Source organism: Apteryx mantelli, chromosome 7 (assembly GCF_036417845.1).
Source record: "Apteryx mantelli isolate bAptMan1 chromosome 7, bAptMan1.hap1, whole genome shotgun sequence".
NCBI lineage: Eukaryota > Metazoa > Chordata > Aves > Apterygiformes > Apterygidae > Apteryx > Apteryx mantelli.
The window spans coordinates 6,117,860-6,139,696 of NC_089984.1; the positions used below are offsets into that span (position 1 = coordinate 6,117,860).

General features: G+C 47.9%; 1 protein-coding gene across 3 annotated transcripts in view; it reads left to right on the forward strand.

The window, feature by feature from the left end:
- MICU1 (mitochondrial calcium uptake 1) overlaps window positions 1–21,315 on the forward strand; it is a 133,022-nt gene extending 111,707 nt beyond the window's left edge. For all 3 annotated transcript variants that reach the window (XM_067299696.1, XM_067299697.1, XM_067299698.1), the window contains exons 10-12: window positions 6,568–6,676; window positions 17,495–17,584; window positions 20,546–21,315. In XM_067299696.1, the coding sequence (XP_067155797.1) occupies window positions 6,568–6,676; window positions 17,495–17,584; window positions 20,546–20,706 (360 nt within the window). In that variant the 3' untranslated portion in view covers window positions 20,707–21,315. The remainder of the gene's footprint in view (window positions 1–6,567; window positions 6,677–17,494; window positions 17,585–20,545) is intronic.
- Window positions 21,316–21,837: the final 522 nt, after the last annotated feature.

Genomic DNA, 21,837 nt, shown 5'->3' on the forward strand with positions numbered 1-21,837 from the left:
TTATTTAGAGAGGAGTAAGGCTGCAGATCCTGCACTAGTTCATCTAGTGAGAGACTTTGGAGTAAAACATCCATACTGAAAGGACATTTTTTTATAGGATAGGGTGCAAAATTACTGCAGTGTTAGAATTTCATGTCTGCTTCTGTGAAGATGGATTGTTCTTTCCTTAATTACGTTATGAACAAGCAATTAAGCAAAATGAGAGCGGATGGAAGGTCTTTACCTATGTGTTGGATGGGTCCGACTGTTTTAGAGCCACTTCTTCATGACACCAGAACTGTCATTTGTTTCTTAACTGTTTTATATGCAAAATATCTTATGAAACACAAGAATTGGCCCTATTCTAGTCCTTTTTGGTCCCTCTTGTAGCACTTTGGGCCCAGATGATGCTCCTGCGAGCTGCAATGTTTTTCAGTGCCTTCAGGGACTGACCGCGTGGCTTCAAAGGAGTTTGGATCTCTACCAGCGCAGCACAGTCGCTCCTTGCATTTAAACACTCCCGAGATGCTGGTTTCGCTAGGGGTGGCAAGCGAAACCCCGTCGGCAGTATCAGTATTTCAGAAACTTCTCAACCTGTCCCAACACCAGGTGGAAGTCCAAACTCTGGGGCTGTGACGATGCATTACTTTAAGACCAATAGTGCCAAAAGCTATCCGGTTAAAAACTAGAGGAAAACGTAAGCGAGCTGAAAGGAAAGAGTCAGAGTTGAGTTTGCGTCCGAGCGTGCTCGTCTGCCGCGGGAGCCCTGCTAGCTGCAACTTCTCAAGGCCTTGGGCTCTGCTGATGAGGCCTGCAAGAGAGCATCTTTACACAAATTTCCCTACGTTTTTATAGGAAAACAGGCTTGCTAAGAACGTAAAGGGAAGACTGTCGCTGGCAAGTTCCCACAGCCTGGGCTCACTTTTTAACCTGTTTATTGCTGGCTTGGTTTCCAAGGTTGCAGTGTTGCCTCCGTGTATTTGATTTTGGAGTGAGATATTCAGGTTCTGCTTTTCCAACACCTCTGCTTTCTTTGAGCTTTAACAGTAACTATTTGATTTTTTTTGTTGTTGAAAAATATTTGACAAGTTGGTAACTGCAATGTGTGCCTAGCAGAAAACATCAGCTCTGTCTCAGTTACTTTTCCAATTGGCAAGTTTTTTGCTCTGATTTGTTTTATGTATATATGTGTGTGTGTGTAGACACATATAAATAAATAAAAATAAAAAACAGTAGGCAGGTGTATGAGAAATTAGATAGAGGGAGTTATTTTGCGGGGGGGAGGGGGAGGTTACAGAAAATATTCCCACCTTCCATGTGTAAGTCAAAAACCTGACATATGTGGCAGAAGATTTTTTTTTTTTTTTTTTAAAAAAAACTTATTCCTTACCCCAAAATCAAACAGTTACAGATCGGCCAAAATGTGTTTCTGTTTGTAGACAGCAACCAGCTTCGTAACCAGTCTTTTTCTTTCTTTATTCTAAGGACTTTTGTGGAGAGAAACTGAGGAACAGTACCGAATTTGACACTTGCAAGAGCGCGAATTGGTAGAAAACACGTAATGGTTAGGCCGGGGGAAATGAAACACCCAAAGCCCTGAGATCAGGCAGCCTCTCTATTAGCAGTACAAGGTGTTTAATGTTTTAGGGCGATGTAAAGGATGCAAAAAATAGCAGCTGCTGTACACTGGAGGCAGATAAACCCTCCAGCAGCGAGGGCACTTCAAAGCCAGTGACTATGTAGGGGCCTAGAGAAGTGAGGCAGCTAGATCACCCATTTTGGCATGTTTTAGCTCACAGAAAATCCAGTCTGGTGTCTAACTTTGCTGTGTCTTTATATGAGAGAACCTTTTCTTGAAAGCTTTTTTTCCACTCTCATTAGGGTATTTTAGGATACAGTATCCCTTGCATCCCCTATCCTGTTTGAACGCAGCACTTTGTATCTAAACATGCTTTCTACTTTTATGGGATCACCCTGTTGCAGCTGGTAACGTTTTAGGTGGCTTACATTTTTCCTGTTTCTTTAGAAATAAAGCTGCCACGGGCAGGATGATGTTAATTGCCTTCAGAGCTTTCTGGATAGTTTATTCAGGAAAGCACTTGCCTAGATTCCTTGGGAAATGAATAATGAATGTGGTATCAGCCTGAAGAAGAGCGGTCTTGCACTGGAGACCGCAGCAGCTTCATGCCAGAATTGCTTCTTCCCCTGTGTTTGTAACCGCGGCTTTGATCTGCAGAGCAGGCAGCTGCTTGGGCCGGGCTGGGCGCGAGTCGCGTCCTCGGCAGGGCAGCGGAGCCAGCGCTGGCCGCTGCTCTCCCCTCCTGTCCCAGACCTCGGAGAGACCTTGGAGCCGCTCAGCCGTTCCGCTGTGTATCCCGCAGTAATCTCCTGTCACTGAGCACCTTGTTGATCAGAGCACTTTACAGCGCAAACACGTCTTGCAGGAATAACTTTTTTTTCTCCAAATCCCTTCATTTCACACCTCGCTAGCCTACTTTTATGGCAGCACGGCATCGTTACCAGCGCAGTTTACTAACCTGCTGCAACTCCCCTGTGCGCCTTGAGCGCAGGAGTTTTGATTTGCTATTGCTTTCCAAAGGAAGTTGGAGTAAAATCATTTTATTAGTGTGGTGTAGGAAGGGGGGTGGCAGCAGTAGCTGGAATTTTCCGAACCCATCTGGAAAGCTTTCTAATCCAGCACTACCTTGGAAATATAATTTACCATGTGGCTGTTTTATTGTGAAGTCCACCAAACAACATCTTTATTGTCTGATACGATTATCCTTTATGTGCAAAGCAATCTTGACAGCTTCCAAAGGGTTAAAGCTATAATTTTAATCTAATCTTTAGCTATTTTCCAATGTCATTGTTATTCTGTGTCCCCGCTTTTAGGAATGCTATGTTTTCTTGTATTAATTGGTCATCTGCTCTAATTTTTATTTTTCTTGAGGGGGAAAAAAATCCAATCTTACCCTGGATGTGTGAACTCCGCATGTTCCTTGACGCTGCCACACTCTGATTTGTTTAAAATCGCATACAGTCCTCCCTCAAGTTCTACTTGCATAGCTGCTTTCCTTCCAGGAATGGACTTAAGTTGTAGCGTCCACAGGCAAGATATTGGGTTCAGGTCTCCCTAAGCTCTAGATGACGAAGCTGACGCTTCAGAAACGATTCGTTCAGATCTTCTACACGTGCCTCAAGGCTGTTGGCCCTCCAGAACCATGTGGTGTGTATTTTTACGTTGAAAATGCAGAAAGCAGGAGTGAGATGCAATGCACTCCAGCTGCAAGCTGGGTTCCCAGGTGGAAAGTGGTATCTTTTGCAGGCACTGTTTGGGGCATACCTGCTGGTATAGCATTGACTTTTTTTCACCATTCTGGTAACAGAAATGCCCCCCCCCCTTCCCCCTGGCACCTTTCTCCTTTGCACAAAGCAGCATGCACAAATTACACTCTGAACTGCATCAAATTCATCCAAACTGCAGCTATATCTGGAAAATATTATTGCAAGTCACCTACTGCAAATGTCTTGAAAGAAATGTTCATCCTGATCTCTCAGTCACTATCCTCAGCCTCTCCAGAAATGCATTTTCTTGTGATTCCTAGTTAACACATGCCCATATTTTATAATGAAAATACCAATTGGTCTTTTAACAGTGACACGAGTGACTTATGAAGAGCCTAGCAGTGTTGACAAACACATCAAGAGGGAAGAGATAAATTCCCACATCCCCACTTTTGACTTATAAAGGAAACCATTCATGTCTATCAGTTTGTCAGTGGAGTTCTGAGGTTATTTCATTTTCTGATTTTTTTTCTTTTTTTTCTTTTTTTGTGATTGGAAAGGAGTCAATGTTCACGCCAGACCTGCAGAATTCATCACGAGTATCTTAGTTTTCATAATACCGATGACATTTGTGCCCTAGAGATTCTGTACATTTATCTGCGTGAAAGCCCGGGTTTGTAAGGTACCTCCATTTGTCATTGCTTTTGCTTTTTCTGCTGGTGAGAAGAACCCCGAGTTTACGTGTGTAAGCAATAAGCTTTTCCTTTTCTGTCTGGAAGCTGAAGGAAGAGCAACTGCAATGTTGGTACTAAACCAGGGGCCGCTTTGCATGAACAACGCTGCTGTGTTTGGCCTTGATATTTGCTATTTCACAGGAAAGTTGCTCTTTTTAGAGCCTGAAACAGTGCTTTGGCAGATGAATCTTTCCTCCCCTTTATTTAAAACTAGTTTATCAAGTGTTGTTGGACAGCCTGACTGCCATCAAAACTGAATGAATTAGAGTAAGCAAAGGGAGAGATCATTTTTGTCTGTAAATAAATAATATTAAAATACAAAAAAAAGTCACCCTGTGCTTTTGTGTAGAGAAGTGATAAAGCTCTGGAATTGATGTCAATGCTATCGGATCGTAGCAGCTGGTCAGATAAATCAGAGCACGGTTTCTTTTGTTAGCCTTAAGTGGCCAAATGAATTCGGATTCCTGCAGGTTTTCCAGATTTTGTTTCGTACTCTGCTCCCAGCCAGTAACGTGTCAATCTGGAAACGCACTATCTCAATTCCGTGCCTAGCAGGGAGGACTTTGGATAGGTATCCGAATTGCGAAGGTCTGTTCTCTTGGAGATCCAGTTCATTTTACCCAGTTATAAAAGGGAACCTGCTAAAAATATACTCATTTCTGTACATACATTTTGGCTTTGGAAACGTAACCGAATGCTGCAGGTATATGGTGGTGTTTAACAAGCGCACGTGAAGTCTTTTCCACCCGTGTATTGGTAAGTCCACGCTGTTCGTGTAGCAAGTCATTGCAATACTCCTTAAAAAGGACTTTCGAGGGTCCCGCTGTCCGTATGGGTGCTCGTACTGGAGGGCAGGAGAGGCACGAGGTCCGTCACCAGGCGGCCTGGGCCTGGGCCTCGGGCTCTGTCCATCTCTGCCGCCAGGCCTCTCATGTTAAGGGTAATTCGGCGAGGCAAAGCGGGGCTGTGCAGGGCCCGGAGAGAGTCGCTGTGCTCTGAGCGTTCAACACTTGCCCTCGCACCGCGGGGCACTGAGCGCGGTGGTGAATTCAGGGCAGGTTTTGGTCCTGTTGTCAGGAAGGGACCCAAAGCTGTTCTGTAGGCAGATTCACCCTTCTCTCTTACAGGTAAATGGCACAAAGCTAGGTTTAAAATTCACTATTTTTGATAGTTCCAGACAATGTATGGGTTAATTTCTGGGAAACATCCCTAAATCAAGGTTTACTAGATGCCTCAGGAATATCCCACCCAATGTCAGCGCCTGTTTGGAGGCATGTTGGTTGTTCATCTGTACGTTGCACAAAAACAGAGGTGTCTCTGTGGTTCTTGGTGCAGTAAGTACCTGATATTTTTTTGCTAGGACAGTATTTTGGTTAGTTCTGCGGTACAGCTCTGAGCACCTAGCTTCTTGGGAAGTGGAGCAGGCGTACACTTGAAGAAAGCTCCCCAGACAGTAACTGGGGATTTCCTTAGGTATGTTATTTACGTGTGCATTTTGCTAACTCATTCTTTTTGCTCTGGATTCATGAATCCAGCAGTGACAAAACCTGCAGCTGCTGGAAGTGTGCATGCTGTAGGACATGTATGAACCACATTGCAAGATGCTCAGTTACAGCAAAGATAGGAACAGGCTGAAATACTTCCATGGTAGATTATAAATCTTCTGTGATTCTCTTACTTAAAATTCTAGAGGCACTGTGTCTCTATAAGATGATTTAAAAAAAAAAAAGTGCTTTTTATTTCAGAGTGATAGGTCACTTCTTCCCTGGTTTGACGGAACGAGTGAATTTGTCGGGAATGTTTTGAGCAGGGTTACAACAGGTCGTATAAATTTATATTTGACAGTACCAGCTGGATGCGTTGTCTTCCATTCAAACCGCGAATCTGTGTTGTAGTATGTATGGGATTTTTGGTATCTCGGTGTATCAGTCTGTCTCGCTAGACAGGATAGGAGGAGCCTGAACTTGAACTCATCTTGCCATGCTGGTGTATCACTCCAAGGAGGACGTGCGAGTGGTGATGACCCAGGTGATGACATACTACCTCCTCTGTGGCCTCAGCACTGTGTTTGCTCAGGGTGAAGTTTGGAAGTTGTTTTTATTCGAGCACTGATAGAGTTCTGCTGGTATTAGCGAGAGGAAAAGGATTGCTAAAGCCAGGACTTGAGGGCTGTGGGATGCAGGTCTCAGAGCTGAGTTTGCCGGCAGCTACTCTACCTTTGTGCTCGCCTGAGTGCTGGCCCTACATCGACAGGACTTGGGGAGGGTCACGGGTTGGATCTGCTCAATTAGGAGAGTGCAGCGTATCACCGTTGCAATAACGGAGCCTTTGTGTTTCTATCCGTCCATCAGTTGCAGCAGCACACGGCAGCGCAGTAGGGGAGGGCGTCTTGGGATGTGCTTCCAGGGCTGACCAGATGGCCAGGCCAGCTCAAACGTGTCTCTACATGCTATGGGTCAAGCCCTTGAAACGGCCTTGTGCTATTGAGTTGCGTTGTCATTCGTAATCTGAGCACTGTCACAGTCTCTTCTTTCCTTAACTGTAAGATGTACTCTTTTCTCTGTTGTAGGGGCTGACATTTGAGGAGGTGGAGAGCTTCTTTACCTTTCTGAAGAACATAAACGATGTGGACACGGCTTTGAGCTTTTACCATATGGCTGGAGCTTCGCTCGATAAAGGTATTAAAACTTGTGAGATGGACAGAGCCTGAAAGCTTAGGGGAACGCTTTTTATGGGGTGTGTTTGGACTTTGGACGCTGCTAACAAGCCTAGTCTGACAGAGTAAAAATATACTGAAATCACGTTTCCTCCCATAAAGCAAAGGTTTAACCTGCTCCAGTGCGTGGATGAAGAGGGATTTCAGGTTTTATACTTTCCCCATGTTAGATACACAGGGAAAAAATGCTGAAATTTATTACTGTGATAGACTAGTGGGCTACGATACCGCTGTTCAGCAGAATTATTCAGGCCTGCTGTGTGCAGAGGCAAAACCAGCCCGGGGAATAGCGCTGGCTGCGTTACCAGGGCCTGGGCAGAGCTGGGTTTCTTCTTCTTCTCAGTCCTTTGGAGTGAGTGTTTTCTGCTTTTATGAAGTACTTGAAGAATTATTGTTGGACATAAGTGGTATTGTAACAAGACTTGTCCAGTGTCTCTTGTGGAGTTCCCCGTGATTTGTGTGGCAGTATTATGACCCGGTAGCTGAGTTGCTAGGAACTGTGCTTTGCTTTGGCTTTGCTTAAAAATAGGGTATCTTATCTCATGGCCAAATGCTGCCCTTACTGATCTAAAATCAAAGTAGTGGTGAGCACCTTTGGAGCATCCAGGCCTGATGGAGGGTGGAAGGAGAGCACTGGGTGGGGAGCGCACCTGCATTTTCTTGCAGGCTCTGTCTTTTACTTGGGAACCTACTGAGTGCCCAGACTGAGCGTTAGAGTATCTCCAGAGCCGGCTCTCTTCAAATAACCCACAGTCAAGAGAGAACGTGGCCATGACTCGAAAGCTGGGGTTTCCTGGGGAGATTTGTGATAGTGTGGTTTATTGATCAAACCAAGCCATCTCCTTCTTCATCTCACCGTGCATTTCCTCTTCTGAACTAATCCATTGCAGGTATGTTCTCAGGTCTGAACGTACTGAAGTTCTGTACCGTTCATTTAAAAAAAACCTTGAATTCTCCGCGGTCTCTACCTGTCACAAGTGCGTGCATGTCTTGTGTCTAGATCTCTTTTTGAAAGAATAGTTTTCAGACGCTCAGACTGGGAATATAACAAACCTTTGCAAACTAAAGGTTTTTTGAAGTTTAATGGAAACTCTTGTTCTCTACTTAAAAAGTTAAAGCTGATTTACTTAGGCAGCTGCAAAATCAAATGTTTTAGGAATAAGTTCTTCTTTGAACTGTTGCCGTTGTGGGAATATTAAGACATTAATAGGTTTTGGGGCAGTAGAATTACAAAGAGAGTCAAACATGTCACATCTCTTCTTCTGCATGTCAACAGCCCTTCTCGGCTTTGATATTTATTTTATTTATTTATTTATTTTTTAGATCATCTGTACTCTTTATTGTAGATCATTGTATCTTAAGGCTTAAACTTAAAAGAATCTGATAGGCTCTTCCTTTCGTTTAAAAGAAAAAGTGAGCAATGAATAGTGTATGTTAAATACGGATCTGCTGCTGCACAGAGCCCCCTCTGCAGTGTGCCGGGAGCAGGTAATAGCCCCCAGAATCCAAATTTCTCAGACTGTCTGTAATAAATTAGCAATTGTAGGGTCATGTATTTGTGGAATATTTAGACCCACACACAGTTGGTATATCAGTGTGATTGCTGTTTAATTGTGTGCAATTAATGAGTTTGTGCTGGAGCCACAGACCTTGATCCAGGAGTCCTTTGGCTGAAGTAAGAAACCTTGGAGAGGCTTCAGGCTGCTTCACTCCTCCAGAAATCAGCTGGGTCTGGAAGCAGCAGAAAAAGGTCTAGTCAACACCAGTTTGGCAATTATGGAAACTAGGAAGGAGAAATCCCTGCTGATTAAAAACCGACAAATACAAACATTACTCTTCTTTTGAAGGAAGAAAAGTGGAGGATAGTTTGTGCGCCCCATAAATTGCTCCTAGCCTAATGCAGCAAGCCCTCTTGTTATGATTTTAGAAATGTTGCTTAAAATGAAACAGGAAAAACGAATGACACCAAACAAGCCATAGCTTGGCCAACTCATTCTCCCTGTTAAATTAAAATAGGCTATTGTTTTAAACAGATCGTAAAATTGTATTTTAATGAAGCCCAGAATAACGCATAGATTACTAGTTAGTCCATCTTTTGATTTTTTCCAGAAACAAAACAGCAGTCGTTCTCTTAAATCATAAACAAATCACATTTAGGAAACTTTCCCAGCCAGTTGGCCTGGGCTTGCAGCTGGCAGCAGGGCTGGAGCCGAATTCATCACTTCTTCCCCTTTCGAGGAGAGGGTGTGAATTGCACTTTTTTTGGCACCATCTGCAGCCAGACTCTCCAAGCAGCTCTTCTGCTGGCACCAGGAGACAGCGATGATATAAATCCCTTGTATTTTAGGGCAAGGCACAGATGCAGCTTGATAGAGAACAGCAGCTAGGCAGGGGGACAGGGAAGAGACTGCATTTTCCATCAGTGACTCATGGCCTGAAAATGCAGTGAAGTATCTGCCCAAAAGCCCTCCTCGCTTCCTAGGTGAGTGGGAAATGGCCCAAAACTTATCCTGAGCCACTTGAGGGCACGGGTGATGTTTAAAAGAAGCTGACAGCAAAATACTGTTCTGTAAAATTGAATTAATAGAAGATATTTTAGGTTACTGCGACTGTCTGTGGTATTTGTGTTGTACATATGAGCTTTGGAGATGAAAGGGGTGTACAGAGTTAAATAAAAATAGGAGAAGGGATTGAAATGAGGACAGGAAGGGGGGAATGGCCTTCGTGGAGCCTTGGGCAGGCAGGGCTTGGATGTGGCAGGGAAGGGGAGATGGGCCAAGGTGGTGGTGGGGAATGGCTGAGCCTTGTGCTCCATTCCAGGTGGATTGGACGGCTCTCTGGGGAGGTGAGGAGTTAATGGAAAACGCTTTATTTGAAGGATAGAGCTTGAAAAGGCTGCACACTTGACAGGGATTTGGAAGGAGGTAGAGGTGATCTTGAAGTACAGCAGGTATTTGTCATCAAGTTGCTGTTTTTGTTTTAGTCTGCTCTGAGTCGGATCAAAGAAATAATAGTCCCATGTGAAGGCACGGTTCAGCTCACTTATCTGGAGTAACCGTGTGTAGTCAACCCTGTTAGTGGGCTGGGGTGGACTTTCGTAGGATCACAGAATAGCTGAGGCTGGAAGGCACCTCTGGAGATCGTCTGGTCCAACCCTGCTCCTCAAACAGGGTCACCTCAAGCAGGTTGCCCAGGACCACATCCAGTTGGGTTATGAATATCTCCAAGGATGGAGAGTCCACAACCTCTCTGGGCAACCAGTCTTGGTTTGCCTTGGGCAAGCCCCCCATCCTGTGCTCTCAGGAGCTGGGTAAAATAACATTCAGGGGAACATTGGATGAAATGCTTGCTTTGCTGGTTAAAAAAGGCCATTTCCATTTACGTAGCCACCAGTGAAAGAGTCCAGCGTCAGAGAGAGCGTGTACAAAAGCACAGATGAGTATTTATGATTATTTCTTGGAAGAAGAGTCAAATACTGGAATGTAGTGTCCTGCAGAGGCAAGTCATGAGTCGTTGCCCATGCTGCCCTCTCACTGATGCGCTGACGTGTGTGTCCCAAAGGAGACCATCCATGCAAGTGCTTTGTAACCAGCAGGAGAGACCTGGAGCTCCTCTGCCCTTGGCTTTTAGTGAATGCACAGTTGCAGGTGCAGCTTTGCGGAGCGCTGGTGGAACGAGGTGAGGACCCCGCAGCAGGTCTCAGTGTGACGTCGCACATGGCTCGGACCGCAGCGGCTGCCTTCGACAGGCAGCAGGAGGAACTTGAGAAGCAGCTCTGGGATACGGCGGAGCGAGGTGTTGGGCCGGGCTCCGTTACTGCAGAGGATACCCGTCTGCCAGGCTCTGTAATCTAACCGGTAACCCCAGGGACAAGCTCTCTGGAGATCAGCAACTCCTAGCACACTTTGAATCCCTTTCAGTTGAGAAACCATTTTCTGTGCTGTAATTTTTCTTTCTTCACTAATTTGTGACTGCGAATATTATATAACCAGTGGATCATCGCTGCCTTTGGTCTGGTAGCTCCTCTTTTTTTCCTGGAGGTCTGATCTCCGTGCCTTTCAGTCGTGCTCCCTTTGACATGACCACAGCTTCTGCTGAGCCGCAGGGCTGCGTAGGGCTGAGCCTGACCTCGCAGGAAGCAAAACAGAAATACGCACCGTGCAGGACTGGGGGGGGTCTTCACTAATTTTTGTACATCCCTGTTCTAGATGTGTGTTCCAGTGCATATGTGTAGATAACGTCGTAGCACAAAACTCGTTATGACTCGTTTGAAAAGAAATTAAACAGGTGTTGTATGGGATCCAACGTTTCCAACTGGAGCACTTAAACTGAGATATATGCATAAATCTGGGACCCTAAAGAGTCTGGAGCTTTTCCTGGCTGCAGCGAGTGCTCCCGTGATCAGAAAGCAAGGCTGCTTTCATCTCCCCGAACGTGGGCGGAGGTGATGACTACGCAAGTTTGCAGACCTCGGACTTGCCAGAGGCTTTGGGGAAGGTCCATAGACCTGAATGCAGAAGTGGCGCGTCTGAGATGGGGAAAACAGCACTGAGGTACCAGTGAGAGTCCCACCTGCGCCGGGCGCAGGAGCCCTGCGCCGATGGAGACGGCCCCTGTCGGGCCGAGAACACGGGCGGCTTCTCCTTCCCCACGCAGTGGGAAATGACACGTTGGCCTTAAATTGCATGGGGGGGTTTAAATGCCCTACCTGAAGGAGTGATGTTGCTTTCTGAATGTTAACGGAGTGGCCAGGCAGCTTATAGTGAGTGGTGTTACTCTCCTCTTAAATTCGGTCCTTTAATGCTGCTATTAAAGGACTGGCTGCTTAGGATCCCACCCCTTTCTGTAGCACATGGAGGAGACGTGTTTGCAAGCAGGCTTGCTAAAACAGTGCTCACTAAGTAATTCTGAGGGTCTGAGTGGAAAAGATAACAGTTGTATAATATGCTAAATTTGCATAAAATACGCGGAAGGCTCACTAAAGGCAGGAATGTGAGACTGTAGAAATTTTAAAAGAAGAATGGCTTTCCGAGGTGTAAATGTCAAACTCATTTTCTGTGGCATAAAATCCGGGCGATTCCTCTGCGTGAAGACTAACGGAGCCATCACAAAGTCTAAATCTTGACAGGATCTGTCTTACGAAAGAGGCTTCCCCAGAGAGAGCCTATTTCATTTTCCTGAATTGTAAAGAAATGCCACTTGGAGGTTTACTTTGATTTTATTTGCCTCATCAAGGAGTCTTACAGCGTGTGCATCAAAGAGGAAAGTAATGATTATTTCTCGTTCATTATGACCCCTTAAAAAAAAAAACAAAAATTGTTACCATGTGCAGACTCTGAAAATAACATTTATGTGGTTTTGCATAAAACAAGTCCCGAGAAGAACGCGGCTCTTCGAACGCCGCTCGTAGCCGCCGTCCCCTTCCGTCGCTGGCTGCCTTGCTCCGCCAGCGGATCGCCCCAGCTCCGGCTCCAGGCAGGCGGCAAGCACTGGTTGTCGGATTTCCTCTCGCAGGGGCGGCGAGAATCGCTGCCAAGAGCTGCTGCAGCTTGGCAGAAACACAGCGGTACCTCAGCTTGGTCCAGCATCTTCAGAGAAGATTTAAATCGAAATGGAGTTAAATTCAATTCAATCTGGCTGTCTGCGGAAATACAGATTGCATTTGCAGTCTGGAATTATTGGTCTGAGACGGGAGATGACTTACAGAACATCCATCATTTCCATAGCCTGGGTGTCTTGCAGCACCTCCGCAACGTAAGCTGGCGCGTGGCAGGTCTTGGTGAAACCCAGTACCAGTTAGGCTGAGAAATAAGTTAACCTAAACCTTTTTTTATTATTATTTTTAATGCCAAACCTATTTTTTTTCCCTTGAGCTTTACATACGGTACTGAATGAAGTCCCGAGGCTGTGGCAGGTAAGCGTTACAGGCAGCTGGAGCCAGGAGTGCACAAACAGGGCTAAGAATAGCCAGCGGCTCTGCGGGCTCCCGGCGCGGCTGCCGCGTCGCCTCGCGTTAAAACATTCGCTGCGTTTGGGATTTGGAGGCACCCGCAGCGATCCCGGGTCACCGGGGCTTGAGCCTGATCCTTTGCTCCCTCCGCAGCCTGGCTAGGTATTCGGTGAACGGGCATCCCCTAAGGGCAGGGGAAGGATCGCTTTTGCAAGGCGTATATAAAATCTAGAGGCAAGGTGTTTATCTGCGTAATGAAACACGCCGTTCTCATTTTGGCACCGGCATTTGCTGCCGCTTGGTGTTGGCGGGATTAGATCAAAGAGGCCAGATGGGGCACTTGACAGTAGTAATGCAGCCCCGATTAATGCGTTCTGCGTGGCTACAAAAGCATCTGTGATTGCAACGTTTGCTGCAATGTTAAGGAAGACAGATTTCTCTGACTTTTGCAAGAAGGCTTTGATGCATTATTTTATTCCTCGATACGAATGCAGTTACAGAAGTAATTTGCTGTGGCAGTGTGCAGGGGCTCACTGCAGAGCTGGAGCTCCTGTTTCTATGCCTGCACGGAAACCACATGAAGATAAAAGCTTTCTGGTACCTCTGTAGGAGACCTATAAATATTGCATTATACGCATGTAATTTATAGTCATACTCTGTTCTGTTTTGAGGTATGTGTGATTCTATTATAAAAGCAAAACTGTTTGATAGAGCAGGCAAACTGGAAAGGAAAAAAAAAAGAAACCCATCTCTAGCTGCCAGTTCCTGTGCTGTCAAGGGTTAGATCTAGATTTCCAGCTATATAAGAGAAGAATTTACCTGTCCCCAGACCTGTTCGCCCACCTCGAGGGCAACCGGGCAGATACAAAAACAAATCTGACGTCTCTTTGCTGCAGCCACAGCTTGTCATCGCCGTTCAGTGACCAGTTCTCCAGCTTTCTCATCGCTTCTCTAGCAGTGAGTCGGATGATGCCAAAGTGGGTCACCGCTGCCATAGTGCCCGAGCGAGGATTTTGCATCAAAGGCAATTGCATAGCTGTTCTCCAGGGGCCGCTTCTTTCCTTCTTCCTTTCATATTTCTGTTACCAGCTGGGTTGGGTTTTTTTTTTCTGCCCTTTCACATTGCCCTCGGCTTGTCCTGTGTAGGAGGACACCTGAAATTGTCCTCGTTTGTCACGTAGATCCACAGCCTCTTTCAAAATGGCTCTGCAGGAAGGTTTCTCCCATTTTCTAGAGCCCGTGCTCTGAGCAAAGAGGGTCTGAGCGCTGCTCCGGGGGGTGGATGATCCATTTGGCTGGCAGGTGAGAGTGGCTGGGCTTCATCCATCTGTGTGGGGTTTTTTTCCTCTTTTTCTCTTTTTCTTGTTTTTTTTTTTTTTTTTCTCCCCCACCCCCATGCAGCTTTTTTGTCAGAGCCTCTTCTGATGCCTTTTCCGGTGCCTTTTTCGGGTTGCCCCAGCGGTCAAGCAGAGGAGACCAGCAGGTTGCTTTGCTGCTTCTCCCGATTTTGAGGAGTAGCTCGTGCTTTTCTGCAGGGGCCGTTCCAAGGGGAGGTCAGCTAAAAGCAACCATTTTGAGACGAAGGGACTTTCTGAAGGCCTGTCCATGTTCCTGGCCATCCATCCCGGCGTGGAGCACCCCGAGTGACGGGCACAAGAGCCAAGGGGAAGGGGATTGGGGTTTGCCTGCTGCATAACCAGCCTAGCTCGGGCCAGGACGGGCTTCTGCTTGCTTTTGGCGGAGGCATCTGCGATGCGTGTCTCGAGAGTTGGTCATCCGTGTGGTGGTCCGCTTGGATGCAGGCCAGGTGGGAATTGCAGGATGCATGACTTGAATTGCCACCATTTCTTTTTTTTTTCCTTTTTTCTTCTAAAATCAAGGGGAAAGCTGAAGCCAGCATTGTAATTTAATTACAACTTGTGAACACTTGATGCAAGCAAGAGCTAATTAAATCATAGGCTGTTAACGTACTTTTGCTAGGGCTGAAGAGCGCGGTCGTCTGATGTGCCCGTTCGCTTGTGCTGGGATTCATTCAGGCGACTGCTTTGGCTCTTCCGGGCTCATTTGTGCCTAAGGGGGTTATTCTGGAGCAGGGAATTTCGGAGAGCTGGAGGGAAAGGGATGCATGGGTGGGGTGACTTTTTCTGTACTTAAAACACAAATGCCTCTCTCTGTTTCCCTAGTTATCCAGATCCTCTTAAAAACCTTTCCTTGTGCACGGGGCAGTATATTCTGTAACCTGGCTGGGCAGAGGTGGGGTTAGGAGACGCACAAAGTCGCCCGGCTGTTCAGTTTGGCAAGCTTTGGGCTTAAAGAGGTGGATTTTTTTTTTAAAGAAAACTTTAAAAAAATTCAGGTTTTCTTTAACAGTGCCTTAAAAATGATTCATTCCTTTTCCCCCCACCAAGCGGACCCTGACCTCTGAGCCAGCAGAGCGCTTATGGAAGCAGCAGCTGTATCGCGTGTCACGCTGATGGAAGTGAAATATGGGGTAATAACTGCAGAGGAGAACCACATCTCTCGTACAGGAAAGGGTTGTGGCTCAGAATAATCGCAGTGAAGCGGGGCATGCCTGCCTCTTTTTTCTTTTTTTTCCCCCCCCTCCACCTTCTCTTTAAGTTCAGCTTTTTCATGAATTATATAGCAAAAGACGGGAGAGGATTTTATCCGGGATAAAGCGGTGATTTCCACTGACGAGCGCCAGGGAAGACGTCCGTGAGCTTTGCGCCGCTGCGCGGGAGCTTGACGGTGCTCTCCGCGGAGCTGCGGCGGGCGGCTTCCATCTGCCGGCACTAGCGGGTGCCCCTTTGCCGCGGGCTGCCGGGCGTCGGGGAGAGGCAGGCTCCAGCCGCAGGCGAGGAGGAAAGGGACTGGAGGGACCATGCGTCTGAACGCTTTACCAAAAAAAAAAAAAAAAAAATCCAGCCAAAACACTTTGATTCTTCTTTAAGCAAGTTCTAATTAATCTGGCTATGTTATAGATTGGGTGTTTATTTTTTTTCCCTTCCTGTAACTAATTCTGACACAAAACTCTTTACAGTTTCTGAAAGGCCAATAACTCTACAGGGGGAGCAGTGCAAGAAACAAGCCGCGGAGGAAAGCAGAGGCGTTTTTTGTTGTCGCTGTTTGATTTCTATTTCATGCCGCTTCTCTCTATTGCTCGCTGAAGTGGAGCTCTGAGATTAAATGCATTTTGGTTGCATTCATCTCATTGGTTTTGCACTTTTTCAGTGCCAACTCTCCATTCTTTCAGCCCTTTGGAAACTATCGCTTTACATCTCTGAAAAGCTAACAAATTAGAATTGCAAAAATGTTTTTTCATTAGTGAGGGTTGCTAGATTTCTGTAAAAAGGCGCTTGCAAAAAAAAAAAAGAAAAATCCTGTTACTTTTCTTCCCATGAGTTCCTTCCCTTGCTCTACGTGCCATCACCGCCCTCAAGTTTAATATAAAGTTCCCTTATTCTGTATTAAAATTGAGAGTTCTGCTATCAACAGAATTTCCTGCTCTGATTTCGGCTCCGAGGGCGGCTCTGGCGCTGGGCGGGATCACCGGGGCTGCCGTGGTGTCGCTATGGAATTGGCTGGGAAATTCCTTCCGCTAATAACCGTGCAACCAGCGGCGTGTTCCCGCGGACGGTGCCAAGCGCTGCAGGTCGCCAGGCCTCTGCGGGCCAGCGGAGGCGGCGGCAAGGCTCCTTCCCAGGACAGGGAAGCCTGCAAAAACCTCGACAACACTGTTGTCGAGCAAGGCCCCGGATTGTTTGAGGTTTTGGCCGAGTAGGGCGCAAATTAGGATGCGCTGATGCAAAATCCTTCCGTTTTACAGGGTTCGCTTCTAGCGGCTTGGCGTCCGGCTGCCTGACTCCTTGCCCGGCCAACGGCAGCTCTTTAAAACTGCGCCTTGGCTGGAGCAGGGAAGCGAGCCGAATGCTTCAGTCCTGACAAAAAAAAGACAACTGAGCTGTTCCTCCCTGGCCTCTCTTCTCCAGTGAGCAGCTGCCAAAGGGAGACTCGAGGGCAGCCAGGTGCAGAATAATACGTGGGAAACAGCTAAACCAGCCTCTCGAGGGCTTTCTGTCTTCGTGCAGCAAAAGCGACCGCGTGCCCCTGCCAGGCTGATAGCTCCGGGGATCGCTCTCCGCTGGGAGCGCAAATAAAGCCACTTGCTTTGCCGATAAACTCAGCCAGGAGCCTGGGGGGGATCCAAAATCATTTGGTGCAACTATTTTTTTATTGCCGGGTTAACCATGTCTAACTGCTGCAGAGCCGGTTGAAGGAAGACCCTGGAAGAGCTGTTTCTGCAAATATTAGATGGCCCTGGGCAGCGCTGAGTCTGTATTGGCCCTGGGTTGCTTAATAGGAAAACTTTCTCTTTTTCGCCCCAAACCTATTGAAATAGTTGTCTTATAGGGTATCATCTTTGCGACACAGTTGAAAGGAGCTGCCTTCTCCATCGAGCCCATCAGGAGAAGTTAGAGATTTCCCACCTGGTGCTTATGGTAGTCCTGACCTGACTTCTGATTTTGCAACCAAAGGGGGAAAAAATTTCCCATCTAAGTGTCTTTACTGTTTTGCTTGAACACAAAGCTAACACACTCCAGTGCTCACTGGCAGCCCTTTCCCCCCGCTGTTCCTCGTTGCATTAAAAAGCAGCAGCTTTGGGGGGCCCGGTTCAGAGGCACGTGTTGAACAGGCCAGGGAGAAACCTTATTTCAAGCCTCTTTGCTCTGCGGCCGTTTTTGTGAAGGCAGTTTCGCGCGGAGGAGCAGCGTTCCTGTGCCCGGCGGGTTGCGGCGTTGTGCTAACGTTGCGTCCTTGCTTCCCTCGCAGTGACGATGCAGCAGGTGGCCCGCACGGTGGCAAAGGTGGAGCTCTCCGACCACGTGTGCGACGTGGTGTTCGCCCTCTTCGACTGCGACGGTGAGTGACCTGAGCCGTGGGAACTGCTCTCGGCTGCGTCTGCCTCCCGCACGGGCGAGAGTTTATCCAGGTGACAAAATACAGAGAAAAGGCGACGGCCACAAAAGTTGTCTGGGGCACTGATTGGGATTTGGTTGTGTCAGAAATGTTTCCTTCTCGGGAAAGCGTGTGCGGGGCTGTAGTCACAGAATCAGACAACGGCTGAGGTTGGAAGGGACCTCTGGAGATCATCCAGTCCAATCCCCCTGCTCAAGCAGGGTCACCTGGAGCAGGTTGCCCAGGACCTTGTCCAGATGACTATTGAATATCTCCAAGGATGGAGGCTCCACAACCTCTCTGGGCGACCTCTCAGGCAACCTTGTGTCACCTCCAGGAGCTTAAGATACTATCGTTCCTCTTTTTGCATCAGCTGAAGCAGAGAAATACTGTTAAAAAGGTGAAATCAGTCACAGGAGGCAGACCAGATTTAAGATGAAATTTGGGGGACTGTTTTCACCCCCTCTTCACCTGGTTGACTCTTCCCACTGTTCTTCAGCTCTGTTCTCCGGAGATGGAGAACAGCTGTTCAGTTGTCCATGCTCGTGCTGCCCGTATCCATGGGACCTTGCGCGTTGTGCTGCACCACGTCACCGCCGGCGCTTTGGGCTGTGCTTGTGCTCGGTATCCCTGCCTTCCTAGGAAGGGCACCTGACGGTGCACAGCTACCTATACGGTGCCTATACATCCCTATATATCGCTTATAAAGCGTTGCACTTTGGAAGGGTGCGGACAGCTTACTGCAGAGAAAAAGCAGCTTGGCCATATAGCGGGGCTGCGGGCAGCACCGCTGAGCTGCGCCCACAGGTCTGGCAGGGGGCTCTTGCCAAAAATCCCTCCCTCAAAACTGATTCTTGCCATTGCTCCGACGGCGTTTGGCCTTTCGCACGTGCTGCTGACACAGCAAGCCGCGGTCTTTGAAGCGCATTGGCATAGGTGAGAGAACGATACTCACTGCCGGGGAGAAGCCAAATTCTGCGTTTGTCCAAAACTGCCGAGCGACCTCGCTGCCTCCCCGGCTGTCCAGCACGTTCCCTGGAATATGGCATCTTTCTGCAATTTCTTTTCTTTCGCTGCAGCAGTGCTGCATAAATAAACAGTTGTTTGCTTGCTGATTTAAATAGAAGAGGAAAAAGTGCCCATCTCCTGAATTCCTCTGCTGTTGGTGGTCCCTCTTGGTTTCAGCCCCACCTGCTGCTTTGCACCATTTTAAAGTAAAGTTGAATCTTTGTTTTATTTTTCTCTATGGTTCGGTGCCATTTTCTGGTTAGATCCTCAAACCAGATGATCCGATTGGAGATTAGCGTGAACTGAAGGGTATCCAAATATTCTCAATTTGCATTCTCTCATAGGGGAATCTGCTAAATATTTTGATAGCAAACCTTTTGAGGGAAAGATTGTGGCCGTCAGAGAAGCCCCTGGAAAGGAAGGAATGAAGTGGAGAAGCAGTCGCAGACCTCTTCATTTGGTTTCACTCTGTCAGTGTTTGTAGCATTACTATGCACGCATCAAAAACCTGCAGAGCCGGAGGGGATTTTACACATCTCTTGATATTTTGCTGGAATTTCACAGCCTAAATTTGCATTTGGAAGTAATGCAGAAAAAAACCCTCTTAAAGTAAAAAAAAAAAAAAAACCAACTTGTTCATTAAATATACCTGACACTGTTCCTAGTATTGACCAGAGAGATGCTGTGTCTTTTGATCTGGGAAGCTGGTGGAACTGATGGGCTTGTTTTCTGAAGAACTGAAGTGCCTCATTTCTCAGTGCCTACTTAATTTTAGTGTGGGGAAAGCACAGAAGTGAAGGAGAGGGTCTTGGGCTTGTTTTGAGATGACATTACCCCCCTCCCGTTCCCCTGCATGTAGTTTGGTTGCTTTTTCTATGATGCTGCAGATGCTGAAATCGGCAATAGCAGATGTGTGCCATGGGTGGGAGAGCAAAAAAGGCAGCGTTTAGCCCACGGAGAGGAGAAAGTCAGTGCCGTAACCTGCTTGGGGGCAGCCTGAAGGGGAGACGAGAGGTGATATGGCTCTTTGCCCATGTAGTACTTAAAGAAGAGTAATGGAAAGGGGTGTTGAGAGAGAGAAGCCTCTTCACCCAGCTCGGGTTAGAGGGACTTGCGCTTAACGGCTTAACAAGGCGACGTGCTTAGGTGTGTGCGCCCTGGCCTCTGCAAAGCTAGAGGAAGCTGCCGGAGATGCTTGTGAACAGATTGCCTACAACAGAAACCGTAAGGTTACCGAGACCTGAGATGGCATAAAGCTCGGCTTCCTCCCAGAAGGATTCGATTTATACGTAGGGGAGGGCTCACAGCAGCCTCCGCCACAACGATGCCGTGAGGAAGAGACGGGCAGTCTCGGCGCCCCGTGTTCAACGTGACTCCTGCATCAAGCTCGTCCAAAGCTTCCCGAGGAAGCCAGGTCTTCCCCTTACGAAGACCTGATTTGGAGAGTCACCTGTAGGAAGTCTTCTGATGACAAGTTAGTTCAGGAAAGTGTGAAATCCCGCTGCGTGGTGTCCACCCTCGCGGTGTGGATGCCAGCGGTATGTCACCCCTTGTCCGGGCTGCCCTCAGTGAGGTTTCTCCTGATGCTATGAAAACCTCGGCGCTCCCGAAGCCAAGTCTGTTGAACTTGTTGCTGCAAATATCACGGCCGCTTCTGCCCGGTACATGGGGGTGAGGGAGGCCACGTCTGTCCCCACACGCTCACGCGTTTCGGCGAAGGCCAGTCATGGCAGGGATGCTCAGACTGTCGTTGCTGCAGAGAAAACGGCAAGGAAGAAATCTGTGCCTGGGGTGATCCTGTAGGGAGGCTCTCTTCTCCCAGTTCGGAAACTGGATTGCAGATGGATTAGCGTGTGTGTGAGCAGGCAGGGAGTTTGTGGAGTTTTATATCTCTAACAATTTCTCTTCTTCTCCTAGGGAATGGAGAGCTGAGCAACAAGGAGTTTGTTGCCATTATGAAGCAGCGGCTCATGAGAGGCTTGGAGAAACCCAAAGACATGGGATTCACGCGGCTCATGCGGGCCATGTGGAAATGCGCCCAGGAGACAGCTTGGGACTTCACCACGCCGAAGCAGTAGCCGGCGGGCGGGAGAGCCCGGCTTCGCATGCTCCTGGAGCCCGTGTCTCCTGCAGCGCGTCCCGCCGAGACCTGCAGGTGCCCCTCGCTCCTGCAGAAACCTGCTGCTGGCACCAGGCTCTGCGCTGAACCAGAGCCGAGACTGTTGATAACCGGAGATTTTGTAAACACTTTGGTAGAAATCGAAGCCTGTTGTATCCGCTGCTTCCACTTGCCTCTGCTTTTGCTCCCTTAATATTCCTCTCTCTCTCTCTCAGGAAAAAGACTGTTCTTATGCCCCAGCCGTGGTGCGCTCTGCGTCCTGCGGAGCTGGGCATCGAGCTGGTGGGCTGCACCCCATTTTATGTAATGGTATTACAAAACAGCATGCTTTTTATCTTAAAATTTTAAATCGCTCCTATGAAAGAAGCCCTGGGATTCCTGGAAAGCTCATCCCAGCTTTTGCTCGTGAGCCCTAGGAGCAGAGGCTGAAGCAGAGGGGCGGTGAGTGCACCCCGGGAGGTTGGTCGGCCGAGCACGTCGCGCCTGTTGGGACTTTTGGGGGGCGGAAAGGACGTGTGTGCGCGCAGATGTTAAAAACAAGTTTAAAAAGAAAAGAAAAAGTTAAAAACTTGCTCTCCCATCTTCTTTCCTGCCCTGTATAAGCAACTTGCTGCATAAAGTCTCCAATTCTCTTGTTTTTAAATGGGGAGCCCTCTCCGGGGGGAGCTGCCGTTCTGCAAAGGGACCAGGCTGAAAGCCGTGACCCCAGCGCTGTCCTTGCTGTGCAGCGCTGTGCAATGACACTGCTCCCGTCACCAGCGGGGGCTCGGGGCTCGTCTCTCTTCATTGCACTTTCGGCACGGTGCTGAATAAAGGCGCCCGCGGTGAAAAAGCGGAGGCCGTCCTTGGAGGCTGGAAGGGCCGACTTCACTTGAAATTTGCATCGCGTTGTTTATTTTCACTGTTTTGTGGGGATTTGGTTTTTCAGACTCTGCAGTGTTAGCTGTTTCACGTGTGCTGCTCACGTGCGACCCAGCAGCTGCTGGAGGAATCGCCTCTCGGTCCCCCACGAGGGTTTGAAGTAATCGCTGCTGTCTGTAACCCCTGCTTTTGCCATCGGACTGTTTCTGAACCCTCCTGCCCTCTCAGG